At 36.0% G+C, this 26,011-nt stretch overlaps 2 protein-coding genes across 2 annotated transcripts; both read left to right on the top strand.

The window, feature by feature from the left end:
- Positions 1-2,060: 2,060 nt before the first annotated feature.
- Positions 2,061-12,197, top strand: LOC126823887 (mitogen-activated protein kinase 7). The gene is made up of 9 exons (XM_050552942.2): positions 2,061-2,243; positions 3,153-3,744; positions 4,170-4,355; positions 5,006-5,113; positions 5,759-5,970; positions 7,005-7,494; positions 8,372-8,509; positions 9,003-10,434; positions 11,157-12,197. The coding sequence occupies exons 2-9, from the start codon at positions 3,195-3,197 to the stop codon at positions 11,302-11,304; spliced, it is 3,264 nt and encodes a 1,087-aa protein (XP_050408899.1). The 5' UTR covers positions 2,061-2,243; positions 3,153-3,194; the 3' UTR covers positions 11,305-12,197.
- Positions 12,198-14,765: 2,568 nt separating this feature from the next.
- Positions 14,766-25,922, top strand: LOC126824144 (uncharacterized). Its single transcript, XM_050553315.2, has 8 exons — positions 14,766-14,913; positions 15,450-15,681; positions 20,809-21,033; positions 21,933-22,748; positions 23,316-23,438; positions 24,057-24,104; positions 24,564-24,636; positions 24,834-25,922. Exons 1-8 carry the CDS (start codon positions 14,881-14,883, stop codon positions 24,850-24,852), a joined length of 1,569 nt encoding a protein of 522 aa, XP_050409272.1. The 5' UTR covers positions 14,766-14,880; the 3' UTR covers positions 24,853-25,922.
- Positions 25,923-26,011: the final 89 nt, after the last annotated feature.

The following is a 26,011-nucleotide window of genomic DNA, read 5'->3' on the forward strand; positions in this document are numbered from 1 at the left end:
ATCCAATAATTAGTTAAAGATACGATAAAATGCTATTAATAATTTAAAGAGCAAAAAATCTACCAATAGTCTTACGTCCATTCTGGTGTACACCTAGTAAGGTCTAGATTTCGTCAAGGTCGCGGGATGTAAATAGGATTAGGGCACGTGGTTGTTGACGAGATTGTTGGTTAGGCTTAGAACTAGGTTTAGCGTTAGGGTAAAGGTTAGGATTTGCGCTAGCCCTGTATACATCTAGTGGCCTTTGGCCAAATCTGCAGTTGGATTTAGACATAACCGTGTCTACCGAGAAAGATTTCTAACCTCCAGTCTGGTTTCCTCTTGTCAGTTGTGGAGATTTTGAGACCGGAGAAGGAAAGGCCTCCAGGCGATCGGATATGGGACGAAACACCAAGGTCCCTTGTATACCAATGACAGTACGTTCAAGATCCCCTCATAGTAGATATTGAAAAAAGCGCCGCTGGCAGAGCAAATTGTCACTCATAGCCCGCACGTCTTCATTAGCTCGGTTTGTTCAAAAAGGGTGTTAAACCCAATGCACTTTCATATTAGTAACGATTTTCCTCTCCGGTTACTAAATACCGCTAAACAATTATCAAATCAATGACGTTTAATAGCACAGGAGATAATCCGCATTGACAATGCAATCTGTCAATGGTTGGGACAAGAAAACCGAGCCAGTATATTGATAGGCGATTAAAGGCTCAATACCATTCTTGTTGTAACTGAATAATATGTCACAATCTTTATTCTGGTCAACAAATTGCACTATTTTACAATATTCCAATTAATTGATGATACAAATTTCATCTTAACACACCTAATTTAAAAAATTGGAAAAATTCAACTAAATAATTTGAAAAGCCTGACGTAAAGCTTTTCAAATGTGTCTTGGATTTAAAAATATTTTTGAACCCTCTGGACAAGTAAAATAGGATTTAATGGATAATTTACACAACAGGTAGGACACTAACACATCTAGTACTTAGAATAAGGTTGTTTTGGGGATTATTTGGAGCTGTCAAGCCAGCAAGTGTGTTATTGTCCCTTTAAGGGCGGGTTTTGCTATAGTTTCGATGCTTTGGGGTTTTTTTTTTGTTTTTTTGTTTTTTGTATTGTTTTTTGTTTTGTTAGGTTGTTTTTTTTTTGGGGGGGGGGGGGTTGGGGGGTGGGGGTGGGATGGGTCTTTTTTTATCGAGAAATAATTAATAACTTTTTAAAAGATGTTGACCTTTTTAAAAGATATAAACAAAAACATCTGTCAACAAACGCCTACATGTTTTATCGTATTTCTCTCCAATATGTGTGTACTTTAATATCAAAGAACGATGCCCAGATTGATTGACTTAAGCCTATGAGTATAAGTGCCTTTCATATATACTTTGGTAAAAAGAAAGTTCACAAGAAACGTAATATTGATATTTGCTTGGCATGGATGACTAGTGGATCAATTATGTCAAAACATAATCTTCAAAGATATATTCTTTCGGGTCGCTAGGTTCTAATTTGCATACCATCGTTATGAGAATATATCCAAACTACCACAGTAAAATATATTTGTACATATTTAAGAAACATGCATGCATTGTAATAACTATGTGTGTTATTTAAATTAAAATAAATAAAATGCCATTATAGGCTACGCCTGGAGATAGGTTGGATAGATGGGTGGTTATAATCAATTATTATCATATACTTTTTTTGGTTAAAATATCGACACCATCCTACTATAATTGTCGTATTTTTATGTACATGTTTATATTGTATGCTGTCCTAAATGGATGTTTCGATGCAATAAAATCTTATCTTATCTTATCTTACTTACAGAAAAACTATCAGTTAAATCACATTCCCGAGAAAACATTCCACTCGTTACACGATTGTGCAGAAAAGTTGGACATTAAACCCCATGACATGAAACTTACTTGCAAGAAGGGAGGCTAATCCATTTTTCGACTGCAACGGAACATTAGAGTTATTCCCACTTGTGTTACTCACTCTTTTGTATTGAAAAATTACAAAACGTGTCACAGAAATCTAAAAATAGTAACAATATCATAAGTTATAAAAACATTAGGTGTATTGAAATGGCGATCACTTACGCGCAGGGGAGCGTTAGATGACGCACAATTGTTAAACCGAATAATTTTCAAAATATATTGCAGAAGCCTAAAAATTAGCACTGCACAGAAGAGTGAAACATTTCATTCGCAGGCCGAATGGACGAAGTTGGAATGTGATCAGTGAGTAATTAAAATAGTATAAATTACTATAAATTTATAATAAACTTCATTTATGACACAAACTAGATCATTTCGGGACTAACATATATATATATGGTTCAATTTTATTTCAGTAATTCCCTTGTGTGTAGGAGTCTTTAGCAGTGCCGTTGGAAGACCTGGAGAAAACCCACGAGGTTGGACAGGCGACCCTCCTCTGACTGTACTCCTTGACTCTTCTTTGCCTTTGAGTCCTTGTCACCTGCAAGTGCAAGCCGGGGAATCGAAACCGCGCCACTTGACTCAATGAATCGATAGACTTTCTGATTCTACGTGCACACACTACCCGACCACATCCCTGGCCTTCATTACTGAAGTAATAGTACAGATTCAATGATCGTTTTGGGCCTGTACTACTATATTAAAATAATGGTTACACTTTATAACTCAGTCATAGGGTGTTCTAGTCATACTCATAGGGTGTTTATAATTTCGAATATTACGTACTGTATCGAGTTAAAGACTTGGCTCCTTTAAGTAGATTTTGAAAATACCAGGTTTTTAGTTTTAGGGTAAGATTAATTTTTGTATGTACATGTAATGTATGGTTTGAAAGTCTGTTAGTCTTGAATATTCAGGCTTTTAAAATGCTTAATGAATCATTCTATAAAACTGCATGTTCCATAGATGTAATAATACTTATCTTTTAGTATGAAAAGCAATTATATCATGCAGCGTCTGGATCCAATCACTTGCTTCATTTGGTATTTTTTCTAATGATTTGCTTTTGTCTATGTTTTGGCTGACTAATTCAAGTTTTTATTGAGGTTTGTAGTCAAATTGTGTGTAAAAGTAACTAAGGTGATCGTTTGGCACTCTGCTGTTGGGGAAAACAAATAAGTAAGAATCCAATTTTAATGTGTATTTCAGATAATCTTGCACTTTGACAGAGAATCAACTCATAAATTCAGGATGACATCTTCATCGTCCATTGTTAATAAAACAGAAGCCATGGAGATGGTGCGCAAACACATGGAAAAACGGTCGCTTGATGTTAAGTTTGATTTAGAAGGAACTAAATATAAGCCAATCGAAAATATTGGTATTGGAGCCTATGGTGTAGTGTGCTCTGCCATCCATAAGAAATCAAAAGACAGGGTAGCCATTAAAAAGATTCCAAATGTGTTTGATGTGTTAGTGATTGCCAAAAGAACTCATCGAGAAATCAAAATATTAAAACATTTCAAACATGATAATATTATTTGTATTCGTGAAATATTGAAACCAAAGGAAGACTTCAAGGATTTTCGCGATATTTATGTTGTGTTTGATTTGATGGAGAGCGACCTACATAAAATAATTTATTCTGACCAGGAACTAAGTGAGGAACATTCGAGATATTTTTTATATCAGATATTACGAGGATTAAAATACATTCATTCTGCGAAAGTTGTTCATCGGGATCTGAAACCTGGAAATATTTTGGTGAATGAAGATTGTCATGTCAGGATTGGAGATTTTGGTAGGTAATTCCATTATGTAACCATGGGGAGGAAAATATATGCTTTTGTAGGAAAGAATTATTCATGTAACCATTGATTTCAGACCACATTTTCTCAACCTCTAGTATCACAGCTCAAAAGAATGTGTAGCACTTGTGCAATTACATATACATTTAACTTACACACGAAAGTTCAGTCTTTCAGATCACATCATGATTGCATATTAGAGGATGTTATTAATCCAACATTCAAACTGAAGTTGGAGATCTTGGTACAGTGTGCCAATATAGACATGGTAACACAAGTATAAAATTCACTGTTCCTAAATCGTCCAAATAAGAAATTTCAAAGCTGTGAAGCTCTTTCAATAAGATGAAGAAAATGTTACTTTCCATTTATTTCATGTAAAATGAACCTAAAGTGACGTACTTCTATGGTTTTTCAGGAATGTCCAGAGGAGTATTTGCATCACCAGAAGAACCATCACATTTTATGACACAATATGTTGCTACAAGATGGTACCGTGCTCCTGAAATTCTCTTGTCTTTGATAGAATATGGTACCGCTGTAGACATGTGGTCTGTTGGGTGTATTTTTGCTGAAATGTTGGGTAGAAAGCATCTTTTTCCAGGTAAAAATCCAAATCATTTTAATTTATATCAATTGGATACCGGTAATAATAGCTTATTTGGGTGGTGGCTGGATTCTACTACTATACAGTCCATGATGAAAATATATGGAACCCATTGAGTCATCTAATGGAAAACTTTTAGTGCATGTAAAATAGTCCTTGCTGCTGCCCAGGTGAAATTTGTTCTTACTGGCACAATTGGGCTTAGAAAATATTTGACCTTCACAATTTTTCAAGGCTAGACATCACTTGTTGGGGATGACACCTTGGGAGGCTGATAAGGAAAGTGTGCCCACCTGTTTATATATTGCCATCCAAGTTAAAGAATCTGTAACAGGTAGAAATCAAAGAAGAAAACTTAGAATCACTGCTGGCTGCCAAAATTATCCATTTTACACCAGAAGATTGTCTGAAAATGATCGAAGTATTGTGTTGATGCGATAATAAACCCCAATTGTTTTTATTATAAAAATTATTTATAATTGACGCTAACAAAGCCTTCTGGTTACCTAATTCTGGCCTCTATTAACTGTCTGATGTGCAAAATTTGATACAAATCATACAGCATCCCTGTGATGATAGGAAATAAAAATAGATGTCAGTCACTCAAAAATACAAGTATTAATGGATTGATAATTTATATATTACAGGAAAAGACTATATCTCACAGATTAAACTGATTATTGGTGTGCTTGGTTCTCCATCTACCGCTGTATTTAAACGCTGTCAAAATGAAGTCATCAGAAAAATGTTAAGAAGTAAGTAATGAATGCATTTCTCTTTCAGAATGCAGTATATGTATATATTTGAAAATTTACAAGTTGGATCTAAATGTATTAGTAATCTAAATTTGAAGGATTTTGTCAGTCCAAAATTGTTAGTTCCATTCAATAATTGCAAAGATACGATATGAAGAAGTGTTGGGCAAAATCTTTGGACCGGTTGTTTTTTAATCCAATCGTAACCAACCCGGGAGATTATCTACTGTTTATATTATTGTTTTGTTTTCTTAATCAAATGTTAGATAATGAAAATCTGGGTACGCGCAGTGTGACTAGTTGACAAATGGCCCAATCTGATTAAAATACAGATCTGTATTTCGTTTCGTTTTTTTATACTTTCGATGGCCTACACTACTGTAGTGAAGACAAGTAAAACAAAATTTTGAACTATAAAAAACGAAATGAAAAAGGTTCTGTCATTTAATCAGATTGCAAATAGCCTAAATTCCCAGGATCAGAATTCCACTACGTTTAGTCTCAAAATGAACAAAGTGCTGTGTCTAGAGGATGCTTAGAGCTCGTTTTATGAGACTTTTTTCTTTTCAATCAGGATGTTATTCTTTCTTTTATATCAAGAGTCGTTTACTAGAGTAAAATAATTTATTTATTTATTTCTTACAGCTATAGGTCATAAGGAGGCCATACCATGGACGACATTGTTTCCTAAAGCTAGTAAAAACGCTATGGATTTATTATCGAAGATGTTAGTATTGAATCCAACACAGAGAATTACTGTAGTTGATGCCATGAAGCATCCATATTTATCTAAATATCACGATCCAGATGATGAACCAGTTTGTGTTCCAGTGTTTAAATTTGATTTTGAAAAAGAGGTAATTTCAAGTTTTAAAAGTTTATCACTGTGAGCTGAATACATTGCTATTAATTTTGAAATGTCAGGTTTAGAAGCAGAATAAAAAATTTGCATGCATATATTACTTGAATAGAAGAGGGGTGAAAATAATGTATTATTTTATGGAAAAATGAAATGGGGTTTTAAGTCCTACTGTTCTTCACCGACTGGGGTACTGAAGGCATACAATATACAGTTTGCTATGAGGGAAATTTTACCCAGACAGTAGCGTTATAGACTTCTCTTAATATCAAATTCCAACTGTGTACACAAGACCATGTTTTTTCACACACGCCAAACAAATATATGTTGTCCCTTGCCAGGAATCGAACACGGGACTACTGTGGCTCCTATTTTATTGAAATAGAAACAGACTGAAATAAATGCATATATGCATGTATAATTACTGAATGATACAGACAGCTGGGCTTGTTAAAGATTCATTGTGTAAGAATAAGATAAAAGGCTGGCTGTTGTGTTATTGCTATAATACATGTAGTTCAAAAATAGATAATGAAAAATAAATATATTTCAGTCGAAATTTTTAGTGTTTGAATTCTTCACAAAATGTAGTGTAGATTGTTTTGTTATCATAAAAATGGTACTTGACAATCAAGATTAAGTCTCAATTATCTACATGTATTTTATCATCAAACTCAGATTTACCTATTAGATAATTCATCTTTAAATAGAAGTTTTCCAAAGACCATACACAAACTAAAGCAATTTTCTTAAAAAACATCAGTTCTAACTACAGTTATTTGAAGTTTACATAGGTTACCATTGATTTCACACCACCATCTTTGTGTGTCTTAAAACAAATAAGGTGCTAATAATTTTTCTATATCTTTCATGTAGGTCGTACCGGAACTCAGATGTACACAATTACGTACAAACAACAGTTTTGACATTAAAATACTACACTGCCAGCTATGTCAAGACTGGAAATTTTGACTACTGAGAAATATAAGATATTAGTCCCAAAATAACCAAGTTTATATCTCTTTCTTCCAGTATATGGATAAAGACAAACTTCGAGAGGTTATTTATGGTGAAATAATGGAGTTTCACAAACCTCGAACACCTACTTTAAGTTTTAATGCCTTCATACGACCAGCGCCCAAAGAAACTAATGAAGTCAATGTCATTAAAACCAATATGCTACCTAGTACCCAAATTCCTGAAAAAACAACGAATGCAGACCTAAAACCTGAAAAGTCTTCACCATTAGTTGACTCAAATACAGTTTTTCCTAAACCAGAGAAATCGCCACCCTCTGTAGAAGTGAATAATCTTAATGTTACCCATCCATCGGACGTTGAGATGCTCAGCGCAAAATATTCCACAGATAGTAAGACCATGGAGATCCAAAGCTCTGGAGTTCCACAAACTTCAATTTTAGATAAAGAGAATAAAACTGTAAATGACTCTAAAACGATCTCAGATGACACAAAAGCCTTGGTCAAAAAAGCCTTGTTAAGTTGTCAAATGCGTCAAAAACGAGGTAAGAATTTTAATATTTGGATAGGGAAACACACTTACAGATAATTTTGGCAAACAAAAAAAGAAATTGGATGGCTATACTAAAAACACCAGCATTTAAAAATATTTAGCTTGTTTCTAGAATATAGAAACAGATGTTTCATTATTTATACTATTAAACATACATTATGCAAGAGCTAAATCTGTCTATTACAGGTCTTTCTTTAGGCCTGAAATGTTACCTAAATTATTAATTAGACATTAATTAACTTATCCAGACCATAATCAACTCTAGATGGCATCGCTAGCCTGCGATCTTAAGTGGATTGTGAACCGATTTACTGCATAACTTTCCTTCTCGATTAAATGGATAATCAAGACTATGCTGCTTAACGTACTGACTTTAGTAATGATGACCGAGGCTAGGCAGAAATTTCATTCGCTTAGTTCTCGGTTCATAGTGGATCAATTTGAATGAAATTTTCAGCAAATTGCCTTTACGTTATCTAGTTTTTAATTATTATAGTGAGAACTGCCAACTCGTTATTGAATCTCCCGTAATGTATCTTTAAGTATTATACTGATTTTATTTTTGACTTTGATCATATTGCATTTCAAAATTGGTTACTTGTTCATTATAGAGTTATGAAATTGTCAAATATAATACAGGAAAATGTCTTCATTATGATTTTTGAAAAATTGGTAAGATTGCCCATGTGGAAATCTGGAGAAACCCTGTCAAAATTCATAATACTTAGGAAAAAGATTTCAATATGATTTTTTTTTTAATGCTTAGTTGAATAGTTAATTTGGACGTAAGGATTGCCCCTACCGAAATTCAGAATGTTTTGAATGTCAGTTTCTGAGTTAAACCCCTTAACCTTCCATCTTTGCTTCAGATTCTGTGAGTGACAAGGATGATAAACCAAAAGTTGTGACGGCTGCTATGAGACAGAAAGAAAGAGAAGATAGAAGAAAAATAAAGAAGAATAAAGCCTTAAAACTTAAAAAAATGAAAGGTCTGAAAGATCGTAAATGTAAGTAACACATATGTATATACCGGTAAACATTACATTTGGTGTATAAATCCATTTTGACCTTCAGGTCATTTAGAAATTGAAGAGCTAGGTTTCATTATTATCATATTCTGCTTTTCAGTCCTGTCAATTTTCTTAAGTGGCGAGTCAAATTCCTCTTTTTTTATGCCTACTTTTAATGTGCATGTATATTGTCATCATCTTTGTCTTGTGTAATTTGTCCAACTCCAGCTGCAATTTCTTGTGACCACTTTATAAGTCAGAGTTTATTGTAGATTGGGGGATAGTGTTGTCAGGTGATCTTAACGTGGGTGCTTTAGATTGTAATTTCTGTCTCTGTCATTGAATCAAGTAGCATGGTTTCAATCCCAAGCTTATACCCTCCCTCTCTCTCTCTCTCTCTCTCTCTCTCTCTCACTCACTCTCTCTTCCTCTGTCTCTGCTAAAATTTAAAATTTTTCAGAAATTTTATCTTACCTTTCTTTCTTTTTAGCTGATGAGGTAATATTATCTGATGCTGACAAGGAAATGTTAAAAAGATGGTCGTGTATGCACAAGAGATCTGATCAACCTATACAGATACAACCAAAACCTCCTGCAACAACCACAGTTCAATTCCCTGTTGTCAATCATAAACCAGAAAGGGAGATCACCCCACCAAATCAAGTAGAAACAGAAGTCAAACACAGTCCACCCCAAACATACGATCCTGGAGCAAAGCAAAATGACAGCACAAATAAAACATCTCAAAGTAATCAAATTCCAATAAATCCGAACTCGGTTATACAAATGGTGCCAGGAAGTGAACAGATATATGAACAATCATTTGCAAATAGAAGTCAAGTTACAACCAATGTTCAAGAAGCAAATTCACAATTCAGCAACAATTTTACCACTGGGTTTGATCAAAACAAGCTACCAGCAAACAGTAACACCCAATTTACTCCTGGAACGCAAATGGCTGCTCCCATGCAATTTAATCCAACATCATCAACCGGCCAATCAAATGTTATGCTACAAAACCCAAACTATTCTGTCAGTCAGCCTAATCCAAACCTTGGTTATGCTACCCAATCAAACACCACCGATCACAGCAGTTTCACTGATTCAAGTTTCAATACATCTGGACACTCAACTGTCAGTTACGAATCAGACCCCAGTTTTACTTCCCTTAATTCAGATAACATTGACTTGATGTCTTTATCAAAAGATCTTCAGTCTTCTATTAAAACCAGTTTACATCCATCACTAGACATCCCACAGTCTACACAAAACTTTACGCAACATTCAACGAACATGATGAATCAAGTTAAACAAGATTCAAATATCGGGTTTTCGTATAATACAAACCCCCATTCCATCATAACCCATCCTCATCACACATCCCAATCTCAACCCATGCCACAACAGAATGTTTCTAATAATTATAGTCAAAGTGATCAGTTTAATGTTTCTGGTTCAGCTGATCATTTTAGACAAAATTATTTTGATCCGCAGCAAATCACTAATGAGAATCCATTCTTTGGAAATGTTAATCAAGCCAATCATCCAGCCCAATCTGATCAAGCAACTCATCATAGTCATCCAATCCACTCAAACTATCCAAGCACTTCAACATCAGAACAGCAACCTAACTGGAACTCTGAGGGTCCATCAACCAGTCAAACTTTGCCTTACAGATCCAAAGTGCCAGATCTTAAAGTAGACTGCTCTTCTCCCAAGAAACAACTTTCTCCACCCGACCAAAGTCATGGTGGTCAGCCAGATTGGATAGCATTACTGAGTAAACAGATGTCAAAGTCTTTATTGGAGAATATTCTACCACCAGCACTGTCATTAACTCCTCGAGGTACTGGAGCAGGATATGGTGTGGGCATGGATCTGGATTCACTGTTAGTTGAAGCCCAGGAATCAGCACCGAATAGGTGAGTCATTTATTCAGTTACAAATTAAGTCAAGACCCTTTCATCTTTTCAGTGGCATTTAGTTGCTGAACTTGAAACACACAGAACTTGATAAAGACTAGAGAATTTAATCCATAGAATTATGTCCTGTATATTCCTGTCATTACATTCCCAATACATCACCATTCCCTCTTTTAGATGATTCTCAGAACTTGCAGTGTCCATGTTTCGTCTTGTTGATGTGTTTTAGTGGGTTTCTAGTTAGTTGATATGTGGTTCTATCATCCAGAACTTACTGTTGAGGGCCCTTTTTCAAATAACAGGAGCAATCACATGTAAATCTATTGAGACAATAGTGGGAGAGTCTGGAACCCAGAATCAGCATATAAAACGTTTTATATACTAGCATCAGTACATGATATATGCACAAACTTTGTCCAAAAGAAATTAAATAAGGTTTTATGTCCCTAGTTTCTGCGCCAACCAGGCTAATAAAGATGGGCGTACATCACACAGTATGCTGTAGGAGAAATTTTGCATGGACAGCAGCAGCATTTCCACCTACTCTTCTTCTAATTTCAACTTCCAAGAGTTCTTTTTCATCTCATCTGAAGGACTAATTTTGTCCAAAGAAAAGAATGAAACTATTTTAAAATTCAAATTTTACTTTGTACTATTGTCTAATGCACAAGAAGAATATAATAATTTTAAGTTGATACACGATTTATATATTTTTTTTTCAGTGATCTACAAAGTCCGCTGTCCTCATCGCTTCTAGCTGATTGGTTAGAGGTTAGTGGAGGAAATATAACTTTAGCTGATCTGGAAGATTTTGAACAAGAAATGGCCACTCAATCCCCAATGCCATATAATCAACTCTATCCACCTTAGACCATGGATGTCCAATTGAATATGAAGTGACAGTAACCAAATAGGATATTCAGGCGCTTATAATTAAACTAATTCAAAAACTCTTGTCTTTTTTAAACTGGTGAAGTGTGGCGTTTACAAGCCAAACTAGTTTTTACTATTTTGATCTCGTCTGTTAAAGTTATAAGCCTGTTAAAGTTTTAAGCCAACACCTTCAGAAGCCCAAGATAAGCCAGATTTTATGAAAAACCTTCTCAAAGATAGGCTGTTATTTTAAAACTGGATTATTTGCTCCACCTTTGCACTCAGGCCACAAATTTTAACTAGTTTTAAGATCACCTGTGTTTTTAGACCAGTATTAAGCGTTTCGAAATCTAAAGATAAACTACCCATCAAAAGTGATTTTTGATATAACAGACCTGAATAGTTTTTAATGACAAATGGAACATGCCACCATCTGTTCTGTTTGTGAAGCTGGAACCATCTTTTATGAATCTAGTCACTTAGTGATTGCATATTGATGTATGTTCATGGACCAGTAACAATATATACATGTACACATATTAGATAAGCTTAAATCAAGTGTATTCCATGTTATTGTAAATTTAAATCAGAATCAAAAAGTGATGGGTACGGTAAATGATGTCTTTCAGCTTCTGGATTTAGATGTTTGGTTGTGAAGATTCCAAATAGTATGAATTGTGAGCTGCTGTGGGCGTATGTTTTGTTGTCTGACAACCTATCTTTGTGTTTGACTCTAAATATTTATATAAAAATAATATTTGGTATATATTTTGTAAATCATCAATATGTTGTTAGGTGGGTTATTATATTGTTTAATTTATAATGTAAAAAGCCATTGTATGTTTATTGTACATACATATGTAATAAAATTATTTGTTATACATAGATAATAATTATTTTCATGTTAGTTATATATCCCCCTAAACAATATTATGAAATATTAAAGTTACTAGGTTGTAGTAACAAAACGAAAAAATAAGGAAATATTTACTATAAATCTGTCAGACGAGAAGATTGTCCCTTTCCAGTAGATTTATGGGTCGTATATAGTAATCACCATGTCCGACCGTCGGTCCCTCAACACTTTCTTGTAAACAGTATAGAGGCTACAGTTTTCATTTGATTATTCTTAAACTTTCAGCTCTATTATGACAAGACAAGGGCAACAATACCTTTTCGGAAAATCAGATTAATAGTTATGCCCCATTTTGCGAAACTGTCCTCTGTTCATGGCAGCACAATAGTACAGTTTTCATATTTTTTATACGCCGACATTTTCATGTGGACATGTTATGTCATCGCCTACGTCCGTCCGTTCATATTTGTTTGTGGACACCCGACAGATCACAGTTTTTCTCCAGTTTTGGAGAAACTTGAAATTATAGGTGTTTATCCCAAGAACGTGGTTCTCTTCGTTACTAGTACCTATCGGAACGTAACTTCGTGGATTATTGCCCATGATTGTACTACAAATCGCGTCTGAAGAGTTTCCAATTTGTATCCGATTTTAACGAAATTTAAGATGTATGTTTTCCCTGATTGTACGATAAATCGCGTTTTTAGTTTATTGACCCACTGGTGAACGTAATTTTTGTTTTATTTTGTTCAAATATATCACCGTTACACAATAGTTATGTTTGAAATTCGAATTTCGTGACGATCGGCCCGAAAGTTCCGGTCGCCCCCCTTTACGCAAATAGTGGAAACGTTGTAAAAGGTAGTCTATTCCAAGGTTGTGGACCCTTTAGATGAAACTTGAAATAGGTAAATTGTGTACGAAATTTGTGGACCTACCAGAGGCAATAATTCTTGTCCAATTTGGATCAAACTTTATATATTTAAGCCCCCCCCCCCCTTCAACACACACTCATACACACTTTGATATGTGTCCACCGTTCGTTTGTGAGGGAGGGTGCATGACGAAGAAACGTCACCGATAAAAAAAAATCCCAATCGAAAAATAGAGTATTTCTGTCACTTATTGAGGCACTATTTCATCTCAGAAGTACAGTAACACACCAGCTGCACCTTGTGACGCCACTGTTACCTCCCGTCAAAAAGCTGCTGTTAGGTGTATTTATTTTGTCTCAATAATTTTTAAGTCAAGGCGTGATTCTGCTAGTGGCATGCGGACATGACTTCTAATTCTAAACCGTTGCACCATTTACGGTTAGCTATCCCAGGGGCTGACTGGTAACGTGTATTATCACCAAATAATACATTCTTCAGTAGGTATCGCTTGTGTGATAAATTTCATAATCTCTCTAGGAGATATCGCTTACATGAATTTGATTAGTCAGTTGAAAAGGGGACTACTTTTTTTATTTGCAAAGAACAGTTCATTTTTTATTAAAAGTAACTTCTTTTTTTTTAATTAAAAATGAACTATTTTATTTAATTGCCCTTGATGGAAACACTGGGTCAATATAAAGGACTTTGCAATGGTTGGATAATTATTGCTGTCAAAAATTGATGTATCACTGCGACATAATGTAATCAGGTTCAGTAAAAGTGAAATCTATAGCGAAGACTTATATTTATTTATTTGTCCATGTAAGAAAAGGATTGGGTGATAAATAAAATCTCCTATAAATCTCCTATGAGTCCTTTTTGATATCAAAAAATATCAACACTCGTCGATAAAGTAAAAAAAAACCTCGGCAGAGCCTCTATTTACTCCTGTTACTTCACATAGCAAACCCTTTCTTGTTGTAGGCTCAGCTTTAAAGTTACAATTTCATATTTTTAAAATGTATTAAGATAAAGCCCTAAAATAGATGGTATCTATAAACAGTCCTACCTTGTTAATGAATAATCCTGTAATTCACTATTGCCAGTTGAGAAATTGGAAAAAATATCATTTTCAACTTCAAATTCAAACGTTTGAAGATAGTTAGTCCATGGTGGAGAATAGGAAAGCAAAGGAGGTAATTGTGTTATTATTTCCGGTGTGAAGATTTGTAAGTGTGAGAAAGATAACCCGTGATCGTATAATAGTGAGTTGACAACCTATTGAGCAAAATACATAGAAATAATTATGTTTTGACTTTCTTAGAAAATATGAAATTGTAACTTTAAATATATTTCTTATTATTGCGGCCTTTTATAGTTCAGTTAGTCTATTGAAATATATATACATGTATATGTATTAAAGTAGATAAAGTACAAGTACGTCTTTGTTTACGGTAGAAAAATGCATAAATAAATAAAAATAATACGTCCAGGTATATGTATATATCATTTATCTGATAGCCAACATTATTTCATTTGATAGCATATCACATCATTGTTAGCTGAAAGTCTTCAGTTGTCAACATTTATCTTTTCGTCATACTTCACCTCATTTTAATATTTTAAATAAAATGACAAATATGCGCAGGCGCCCCATTGTATGTATTAAATTACCCACATTCACCTGAATAATGTATTTATAGGTACAACCCAGCTATTTATATATTCCCTAACAAACCCCAGTTTTGTGATAGGCTATACCGATCCTTGCACCATTATTAAATACGGTAAGGGCACAGAACGACATAATACAAACGCCGGTGATAAGGCGGAAACATTAAGATGAGTTTTTTCAAGATGGGAAGAAAGAAAAAGGTTCGTAGTTTTAACTTATATTTATGGACTGTTTATTGTTGTTTGGGTTCAATTCTTACCTTACACGAAACGTGTGAGATTTGGCGTTCATTAAAGGGTGTGTTCTTGAATTAAATAGTTATATCAGTCTATATAAAACTTCAATTTCATAGTGTCAATAACGTCTTTTACAATTTTCTGAATACTGTCGAAATTCAACCAAAGAAGTAAGCCATTACCGTATCCATGTAGAGCAAATATGTATAGTTAGTTTGAACAATGTTTATTCAATAAACTGAAAAGCCTGTATACGTTGTGTCAAAGATATAAAGAAAGATAAATTTACAATAAAGATTGGTATACACATGACTATGACAATCTCTTATGTACATTCTGATGCTGTAATCCATACCATTTTAAAGATCATTTAATTAAAGTGGTGCAGTGTATTTTGTAGAATTACTCTGAGACAGAATAGGCCACACATATGAAAATATGATGCTATGTCGATAATACTTTGAGTAGTCGAACTGTTGTTTTCATTTATTAATTAATAGGACAACACAAACCAACATATAATGGAGAGTTTAACTAATATTAATAGACGACTAGAACGACAGGAACAAGCTGTAGAAGAAGAACGGAGAAGGCGCCCGTTAGAAGCTAGTTACGTGCCACCATTCAATCCTACCAGAGGAAGCTATAGTACGGGCGATATAACGAGTGTTGAAAACATACATATGCATCCAAATCTTCGGCGTTCAAGAGATGAAAGTGCATACTTTTCTAGTAAGGCATTAATTTAGATCAATTTGTTTGTGATGTAATTGTTTATTTAACCAGGCGCTGGTTACATACATTAGATAATCTTGTTGTTGTGGTTGGGATGAGTACGCTCTTTAGTATTGCTCATTAGACATTTGTACATCTATTGCTGTTTGACAGGACTTCATAATTCACGAATTGGAGACTATCGCTTGGGGAAGATGCTAATTGTAGTCCGGCTTTGAAGGTTCGGGAATGAGTTTAAATGAGTATTTTGGGGAATACTATCCCTAACCCTTTTTAGAAGACTGAACTTGGATCCAATTTACCTGTACCCCGCTTGAAAGGGTTAGGTTTAAGAATTTGGGGGAGAGGTTAAGTCTCCACATAAGCACTGACCTAGGATGATGAAAAATTAGTTCGTGATATTTCCTAGTTTTATTAAAAATACATACAATACATTAGATTTATATACAAAGGCGATTTCACTGTTTATTGGTGTTGGTGGCGCTGATGGTCTTCCTTGGGTGGTGCTTCTGGTATTCTGGTATTATTGTTTCTGAAGAAAAAAGAAAATAAATTTGAGGCTCTCCGGATTGGATTTTCTAAAAAATCGTGTTTGTTCCACATCACCGGGTTAGGGCTAGGGATTCTTATATCTAATTGATTTTATTTACTAACGGTTAGGGATAGGATTTGATATATGGTTTGTTTTGGGTCAGGGTGGAGACTGGTCTTATTTAATCTAATTTACTGTGCACTAGGATGTCGTTCAGATTTTTATTTTTAGAATATGCAATTATAAGTTTCTGTGTGAATATTTTCGGGTGATTTTCTTGGAGATCAGTATAGTGTTTTCTGATGATTTTGGAGGCACTTGCTGCTGTTGCGCTAAATGGAACTACAAAAGGAGCTATTGCGCTAGCCGTATGAATGTTCAAACCTAGGGGGGCTGTTGTTTTCAATTTGTCAATCCAGAATTTTTCTTGTGTTAGCCTAAACGTTTTAATTCCTTCTGAAGTTTCAAAGTCGCTCTTGGTCTTTTCTATTGACGTGACAATAAGATCAGAAATGTCATGATTCGGTTGGTGAGACAAGTTTGTCTTTTTTGGTGACTATGTCTGACCGGTGACCGTTAATTCTTTCCCTAAGTGCATTTTGAGTCTCCCCTACGTATTGCTTGTCACGTTTTCTGCATGAAATTAGATAAATTATGTTTGAACTACTGCATGAAAGTTGGTCTAATATTGGGAATTTTGTGCCAGATGTTTTGTTATGGAAATGGTCGGATATCTTGGATGGCCACAAATTTTGGTTTTAACTGCTGATTGTATATTATGTGTTTCTTTGGCGGCAAGCTCAGCGAGAGTGTTGTTTTTCATACGTCGTAGATAGCGTTTGGAGTATCCCCTTTCCCTTAGTTTGTTAAATACCATTGTACATGCTGACTCAAAGTCGGTCTTCTGAGTACATATCCTATGAAAACGGAGAATCTGAGATTTTATGATGCCAGAGAATGTATGTTTTGGGTGAAAGGAGCTTTTGAACAATAATTGATGTGTGTCGGTTTCTTTGAAAAATACTTTAGTTTCCAATTGGCCTGTGATTTTGGTGTTGCTACTTTTAAACACGGTAGTATCAAGGAAATCTATGCTGTTATGGCTTACATTTGCAGTTAATTTGACAGATGGATGATGATTGTTCAGAATGTTGAAAAACGTCCAAAATTCGTCTATTGTGTACGTCCAGACTATGAAAACGTCATCTAAAAACCGCCCATAGAAATCTGGTTTTAATGGACAGAGTGGCAGAACTTCCCTTTCCCACTCCGCCATGAAGAGATTTGCATAACTCGAGGGAAATCGTTTTCCCATCGCAGTTCCGGAAGACTGAAGGTATACTTGGTCGTTAAAAGCGAAGTCATTCCTCCTCAGACAAATGTCGAATAGTTTGAGGATTTCTTCGTCCGGCCTGGATGCTTGCTGGTTCCTAAGAAATGCTTCAATACCTGTGTTATTATCAATGTTCGTGTACATGCTTTGTACGTCGATGGATATTAAAATGGTGTGTTCGGGGACTCTTAAATGTTTGATTTTCTGAATGAAATCGTTAGTGTCTTTAAGGTAGGATGGGTGTTGGCATGCTAGGGGTAATAAGAAATGGTCTATATATTGTGATACGTTGTATGATTCGCTGCCACAGTCTGATATTATTGGGCGTCCCTTGGGTATTTTATTAGGTATAAACCATTCTGTTTCTGGATTTTTATGTATTTTTGGTAGTGTATAGAGATGTCTTTGTCGGCAGTCAGATTTAGCAGATAGATAATCATATTGTTTTGCTGTTATGTATTCCTTATCCTGCAATTCATATAAGATGTTGTTTATTAAAGTTGCGGTATCCTTAAAGATGGGATGGTCTAATTTAGTGTAATGTATAGGATTACTTAATTGTTTTTCTGCCTCTGAGATATAGTCTGCGCGATTCATTATGACACAACACGAGCCTTTGTCGCTTTTCTTAATTATTATGTTTTTGTCTTTTTTAAGGGTGTTTAATGCCGTTTTAGTTGCTCGGTTGAGATTTGGTTTTTGTGATTGTGGTTGAATGGATGATATTTCTATATTCATTTCGTCGAAAGTTTTTAGGATGGCTGGTGATAATGACTTTTTAGGTGGTTTCCATGTGGATTTTGCTGTGAATAATTTTTTACCTCTGCCGGGTTTGTTCCTAAAAAAATAAGTCAACGAAAGTGTTCTTTGGAAGCGATCGGTTGCCTGGGTGATGGGGTCTATGGATGTTATTGTGGGGGTTGGGATGAATTTAAGGCCTTAATCAAGAATGTTCATTTCTAGGGGGTTGAGAAGTCTGTCGCTCAAATTGACAACTGTCTGTCCTAAAGACGGCTTCTCATTCCTTTTCCCTAATCCTAGTTTAAATTCCTCATCCAGCAGTTGATGATGTCTCTGGCCGTGTCTGGGCTCCAGTGGATTGCGTCGTTACCTTTCAGTTCTATTTTGCCCTTGAAGGTTGGTAATGTGGTGGCGTTTGGTGAAGGTGCAGTGGAGATCAGTTGGTTGTAGCTGGTGATGTTTTGGTAGGCGATCGGATTTTCTTGTCGGAGTCGGGAAGACGTGGGGATCTGTGTGGCGAAGAGCTTGGTTGTTGGGAAAGCTGCTCTGGTCACCTTGAGTAGATCTAGCATCTGCTCGTGTATCCTTGGCCCACTTTCCTCCCTGTTGTTGAGCCCGACGTGTATCACTAATTCTTCTGGTGCAGGACCCATGTAGTTCTGGAGTATCTGTTTGATGTGGCTGATCTTGGCTCCAGAATAGCTATGGATCTCCCAGTCCCCGAGGAAGGATGCAATCCTAGCCAGGTTAGAGGATCCAATAACCAGGGTCTTTGCCATGACGGGTGGTAGGAACCATAAATCCTTCTCGTCTTTACCTTTGTAGCTGTGAGGTCTCTTTAGGGATAGGTTGAGTGATCGCCTACATCTGGTGGAAGATCTGGTGGCGATTCTAGGGTTAGGAATGATGGGCGATCTAGTGGACAGACAGTCGACAAGCGCGTTTAGTGGCGATATAGATCCCGAGGAAGTAGGTGAGCCAGACACAACCCGGGGCGAACTGGTTGATCTAGCTGCACGCTTCGAGGGAGTGTTAATGCAAGTGCCTTCTCCAGGGGATAATTTTCTCCTGTTGGGTGTGTATCGTTTTGGTGTGTCCCGGAGAAGGTTGTGTGTAATGTGCATGGGTGATGGGGGAGGGGGCGTGACCGTGGACAGTAGGCGGTGGAACCCTGTCTTCACACTATCCTGAAGTCGCTTGCCGTAGGACTTCTTGGCCCATGCTAGGGCGTGACTAGAGTACTCTTGTACAGCATCTTTGGTAAAGTGACGTGACTTCAAGTACTCCAGTTTCTCCGCTAGCATGGCTCGGTAGTGTGTCGACAGGGATGAGGCGACGTCCTTGGCCCATTTCAAGTTCAATGTCTCAATAGTAGTGGCTATGGTAGGCGTCTTCATGGCCGGCTTCACGAACTTATTCAGGTCTTGGATCTTCCAAGTGAAACTTCTGGTTGGTGTTCCATTCTCCTGACTCTCCATAATGGTCAAGTGGTGGAGGCATTGGAGGACCTGAAAGAAGGCTTTCACGACACCTGCATTTTCTTGGGGTTGTTGGCGCTCCTTTGGTAGACGTTGGTTTGGTTGGCGCTCCTTTGGTAGACGTTGGTTTGGTTGGCGCTCCTTTGGTAGGCCCTGGTTTGGTCGGTGCTGGAATCCCGGTGGTGGTTGGTGGAATCCAGGTGGTGGTTGGTGGAATCCAGGTGGCGGTTGGTGGAACCCAGGTGGTGGTTGGTTGAATCCTGGTGGTGGTTGGTAGAAGCCTGGTGGTGCTTGGTAGAAGCCTGGCGGTGGTTGGAATCTATTTCTTAACTGAGGCCAGTCCATTGGTAGATGCGTGGCGTGGGAAGAAGAGGACGTCTGGTGCGGGACCTATCCATGTTCCAAAGGTTGGGGAAGGTGTTTGTAATTATGCAAATGGGTGAGACGAGACAATAGAGGGGAACAAAAATTGATGTGTATAGGTTGTGTTCGGATCTGTTCTCTGTAATATGTCTGGTGTAATGTGTGAATGTAAGGCCTAAATGTAAGTTAAACTAATATATATGCAGTTATGTTCTATGCCAGATATTCTGCGATGCTAAGACAAAGAATGTAGAATTAAATGGCGGATTGATTAAGGTTTGTGCTCAAGCGTTCTTTACCAGATATTCGACGATGCTAAGACAAAGAAATGTGGAATTAAATGGCGGATTGATGTGTATAGGTTGTGCTCGGACCTGTTCTCTGTAATATGTGAATGTAAGACCTAAATGCAAGTTAAACTAATATTTATGTAGTTATGTTCTTTGCCAGATATTCGGATGCCACATTCAAAAATACCAAGTAATCTTTTAGATTTGCCTTTGTTAGTTTTTCTCGAAATTGTTTTTCAAATTGAAAGTGTTTTTAAGATTTCGCCTATCAGATTAGGTAACCTTAGACGGTTCTCTTGCCATTAATTGCAATTTTCAAGATAAATATTGATTGGTAGATAGGAAAATTAACTGGGCATTATTAATTAACGTGTACTCTGCATTCAGGTAGAGGAAGTCTACAAGAAGAATTTGAACAGCTAAAAGAAATGCACACTCAGTCTAATGAGCGACTTGATAGAACAGAAAAAATTTTGGAAGAGAACATGGTAATGATGAAACAAATATTGAGCGAATTAAAGAATCAAACGCCCGATTCGCCTGCTCCCGAAGTTCACGAGTATGAAGAAATCGATTTTTATGACACAATGAGAGAAGACGATCTGATTTCAGGTATCTCAAATATATGTATACACCCCTATTACCCTTCTTTAAAGAGAGTATTTCATATTTTCTAAGAAAGTCAAAACATAATTATTTCTATGTCTTTTGCTCAATAGGTTGTCAACTCACTATTATACGATCATAAGTATCATTATCACACTTATAAAATCATTCACACCGGAAATAATAACACAATTACCTCCTTTGCTTTTCTATTCCCCCCATGGGGTAGCTATCTTCAAACGTTTGAATTTGAAGTTGAAAATGATATTTTTGCCAATTTCTCAACTGGCAATAGTGAATTATAGAATTAAAAGGATTATTCTTTAACAGGGTAGGACTGTTTATAGATACCATCTATTCTAAGACTTTATTTTAATACATTTTAAAAATATAACTTAAAAATATGAAATTATCGCTTTAATAAAATTAATCACTCGATGCAATAAGCATTAAAATCTGATTAGATTGAATGAAGTTGAATTAACCGGAAAGTGCTTTTTTTACTATAGTTTTAATGTAAATTTTCGCTTGGTCTGTCGAAATTGTGGCAGAAATCGGTTACATCACAATTCTGGCTTTTCATCCCGTAAAACATATATAAACACACAGGATTAAATGAAATAAATGTTTTGTTGACCCAATCAGTCTGTCATATGTCTGGTTTTGTGTGTATGTCTTTTCGTGTCTGATAAAGCACAGCCATTATTCTGTCAGGGAAATAAAATAGCTAGTGGTTCACCCCTCCTCCCTCCCAAAATTTAAAAAAATTGGCTTGCAAACTTTGTCTTTTTTTAACTCATCATCATCATCAGTATTATTAGTAATAGTAGAACCATCATTATTTAACAACTGATTGGCGGTCACGTTACGACCCTAAAATGTTCCTATCGTATTCATATTTACAGAGTATCCTCACAGCAGAGTGTTATTTTCTTCAATAAATGACTTGAAAAGTAATTTGACCATGGGTGACATTACGCATAGGCTACTAAGCCAAGAAGTTATTCATGACGACGAAGAGCAGTCGATTCAAGCAGAAAAGACGCACATAAGAAAAATTCGAAGATTGGTGTCTAGTTTAGCGACAAAACGCCCTGAGAAAATAGAACGATTTTTGGAGGTTTTAAAGAGTGATCATTTCAGTATGTATCAAAGACTTCAAAAGAAACTCGAAAAAGAAAAAAAGCAACCCAACACAAAGATCTGCACAGGTTGCTTTATAGCTAAACATGTGGATATTCGCAACATTGCAGACACCATGCTTGGAAATCTTTCCCTTGATAATGGTATGTATAAATATTTCAGCAACGGCAGCATATCTGAAAAGGAAAAATGGCGGGAAATGGAATCGCTTACATCTTTTCAAGAAATAAACGTAAGAAATAGATTTGTCCAAGCATTACGCATAGAGTATCCCCAGGTAGCAGCAATGGTAGCATTCACAAGAGACACCGGGAGTTTAGCATGTCGATGTCCAAATAAACAGAGTCGCCCTTCTAGACGTCAAAGTAAGACAACAATTAAAAAGAAGCCCGGGATGCAGTTGGGTAACATGATAAAATCTCATTACTTTTTTGGCGACGACGACGATGATCAACATGATGACATGGGTCATGATGATGACGACGCAGTAACGTCAATTACATCGACAACGATTCACCAATTTAATCAAGAACACCAAGACGACAGTTCCTCACACGTCAATCAAGCTGATAATACGAGTGAGTATCATTTACACAATTGGGGGTCCACACTTGCTCAGTGGGTGGGCCAGTGGCTGAATAACCATGGACGCGGGGACGCGGGTTAGATCCCGGTAATGTTCGTCTGGATTTGTCAGCGTTGTTTCGATTGTGAGTGGTATCGGGCATGCACTGCTCGTCAGGGACAGCATTTAGCTCTCGGATGTGATGAAAAACCATGGTCCCGTATACGCTTTGGCGAGCACTTACAATACCCCATGGCATTTAAAATTCGACCAAAGGTAGTCGGAAACGCCGTTCTCCAGGGAAAATTCCCCTCTCGCTGGAGTAGACCAGTAGGACAATAAACCCCATTTTATTTGTACAATTTGTCCGAACTAATGTCACATTTAGCTTTTATTGGTTTCGCTGTCTTGCTGTCATCGTATGAGCTAGACAAAAACTATTTGTTCATAGTAAATTACACCCCCGGTTGAAATTGTCTAGAAGATTGACACCTTAAACATTTTATTTTTAATAAGACTTGCACTTTCTTAATCTGATCTGGTCTCCTTGGTTTTCTCACACAAATATAATGATATTTAGAATATTATCCCCAAAAAAGACGTCATGGAAGAAAACGCAACATAATGCAAGATTCGATAACAAGTACAACCCCGGAAGCTGTTAACCCGACTGCGAATGGAAACTGGTTGAACAAAATGATAGGTGAGCTGATATTCTTACAATGACAACAGATACGGAGCACGGAGACGAAGCATTTGATTCATCTTAAAGGCTGGCCAGACTGAAATCTAGGGCCAACCAAGAGCAGGGGCCAGCCAAAAACTTTACAGTACAGTACCGGTATTTTGGTACTACTATTTGCTTTATGTTAATTAATGTTGTGTGATAAGATGATGTGGTACTCCATTTGACAGAGGGTTTCAAGGGGCCCAAATAATTTCGAAGCCTACGGACCCGGCCATGGATGAATGTGGCTCTGATCGAATTTATTCTAATCAAGACAAAAAATCACGATCATTTTTATTAATTAGTTATTTAACGAACATTGAACGAATAATCTGTACACTTTGTAAGCATAACCCCGAACCCCGCATCATGTTTTCTTGCCGAAAGAAAAAGCTCAGAATAATAACCCCAAATTCCCATGGATATATTCAAAGCCGCCCTGGACATAGAAAACCCTACGAAAATCAACGGTTTTTACTGCTACAGGTTTATAAAATTGTTTTCGACCGATTGACAGAATGTAGGGTCACTTATTAGACATTATTTCTGTCACGATTTCACATATTATTTTTTCAAATTTCACTTGTATTTCAGCTGTGTTGCTGTTATTGATAGCATGTATGTTATTCTATAATACCATCAGTAAGTAATTTATATTTTATTTAGAAATAAGAAATGGACGGGATTCAATCACAACAAATCGAGTGATTCCCGATCGTCAGAACATATACTATTTTATTTTAGAGACTGGTATTCCGTAATTAAGCACACAGTATAAAAAAAATCTTCATCAAGCATGGGTGACTTGTGTGAAAAAAAAGATATCATTATTTTATTTGTCTAAGAGTGATGGATTTCTAATTTGACCAGAAACCGAAAATAAAAATATTAAAAAAAAGGTATGGCCTAACATTCAATCTTTTGCACATTATCCGAAAATGCAGATTAATCATTGGATTTGGAGATCTGCAGACATGCAAAAGAATCAGTGTACAATTACAATTCCCTGCATGATTTGATTACAAAGCTTTTGAAATCTTTCTAGAGTAAAATAATATTTCAGTGTGCACACTGAATGTTTTTTTAAAAAATCTTTTTCAGCGAATACAGATGTACCCAATATACTCCTAAAACTGAAAATGAATTTATTGCACTTTATGAATTTAGACAAAGGGTAAGAAACTGATTTCTTTTAAAGAATAAAAGTTCTTCATAATATACACGTTCACGTTTTTATTCAAATGTGCCTTTGCTGGTTATCCCGTTACGCTTCGTACATATTTTGGTCCATGTTGGTGAAATGGATTACTTTTTTTAATCCATGTCTAATCCTTATGTAACAACTAGAAGACTGTATTTTTTCAATTTCAGAAATAAAACTGTTGTATAATGGCGAAAGAAAAACCTGGTTTGTGTATCTGAGAATATATTTTATGAGACGGTACTATGTGCTTTGAGACCATATTGGTTTAACTATATATAATACCTTAGATATTGTGACAAGTAGTCAGTAATCAATTATAACTATGGATTACGGTGTTAGATCTATCAAATCTGGATTCCCAAATTGATTCTTTTCCGCCAAATTGACCAAAACTTGTCACAACGGAGATTTGTCTAATAATCGGCCAAGTTGTGAAATCAGAGTGCGGCTCATATGTATTTCCATTTGCAGAAGGTTGCAAGATCAGTATTTTGTTAATTTCGTAACCCTCTACCTACCCTTGCATATTAGACCATATCAGATATAAAGAGTATTCCCACCCACTAATATTAAACTATCACATAAGAAGATTATCCCCACCCCTTTCCTACCCCAGAAATGTATCCATATCTGTTGTACTTTAAGACGTTTTTTCCCATAAGTATATTTATATCCGTTCTACAGCTAAGCAATACAACAGTCTTATTAAAATTACACCAACATTTCGTTCTGTTATATTTTCCGGTAGGTTACTCGAGTATATTTCACGTGTGAAATAGGTTTATTTAACGTCCGGTTATGTCTATGTAATATCGCCGACGCTATGTCTAGAGATATTTCCTTACGTAGTGATGCAAAGAGGGTGATAAATCCACCAATCAAAACCTGTAATACAGAAACTCTTTTGGAAGGATTATATCGCCAGCGTTTCATAATGTCTTCAGATTTTTATTTTGTGACCAACTGTATATACCGAACGAAAATAACATATACTGGTATTTTTAATTAGATTTGTAAAAATTATATGGTATATGTGATATTTGTACGGGCCAGGGGGTAAGGGGACAGCTGCCCCCCTAACTTTCGGGCAATCTGACTTTTCGGGCAGACGAGTAAAGTGAAAACAAAAATTATTATTTCATCTAGTTGGCAAAATAATGTGCCCGAAATCTTATAAAACACTAATTTTACTTTTAATTGAATAACACGAATTTGTACTGAATTGACTATGGATTAAAACATTTTGTCTGGAGCAACTCAACTTTGTGCGACATTTTTCGGGCATCGATTATTATTTGTGAATGCAGCTGCAGCGTCTGATTAGATGAATGGGATACAGGTCGGC

This window comes from Patella vulgata, chromosome 6 (assembly GCF_932274485.2).
Source record: "Patella vulgata chromosome 6, xgPatVulg1.2, whole genome shotgun sequence".
NCBI classification, from domain to species: Eukaryota; Metazoa; Mollusca; class Gastropoda; family Patellidae; genus Patella; species Patella vulgata.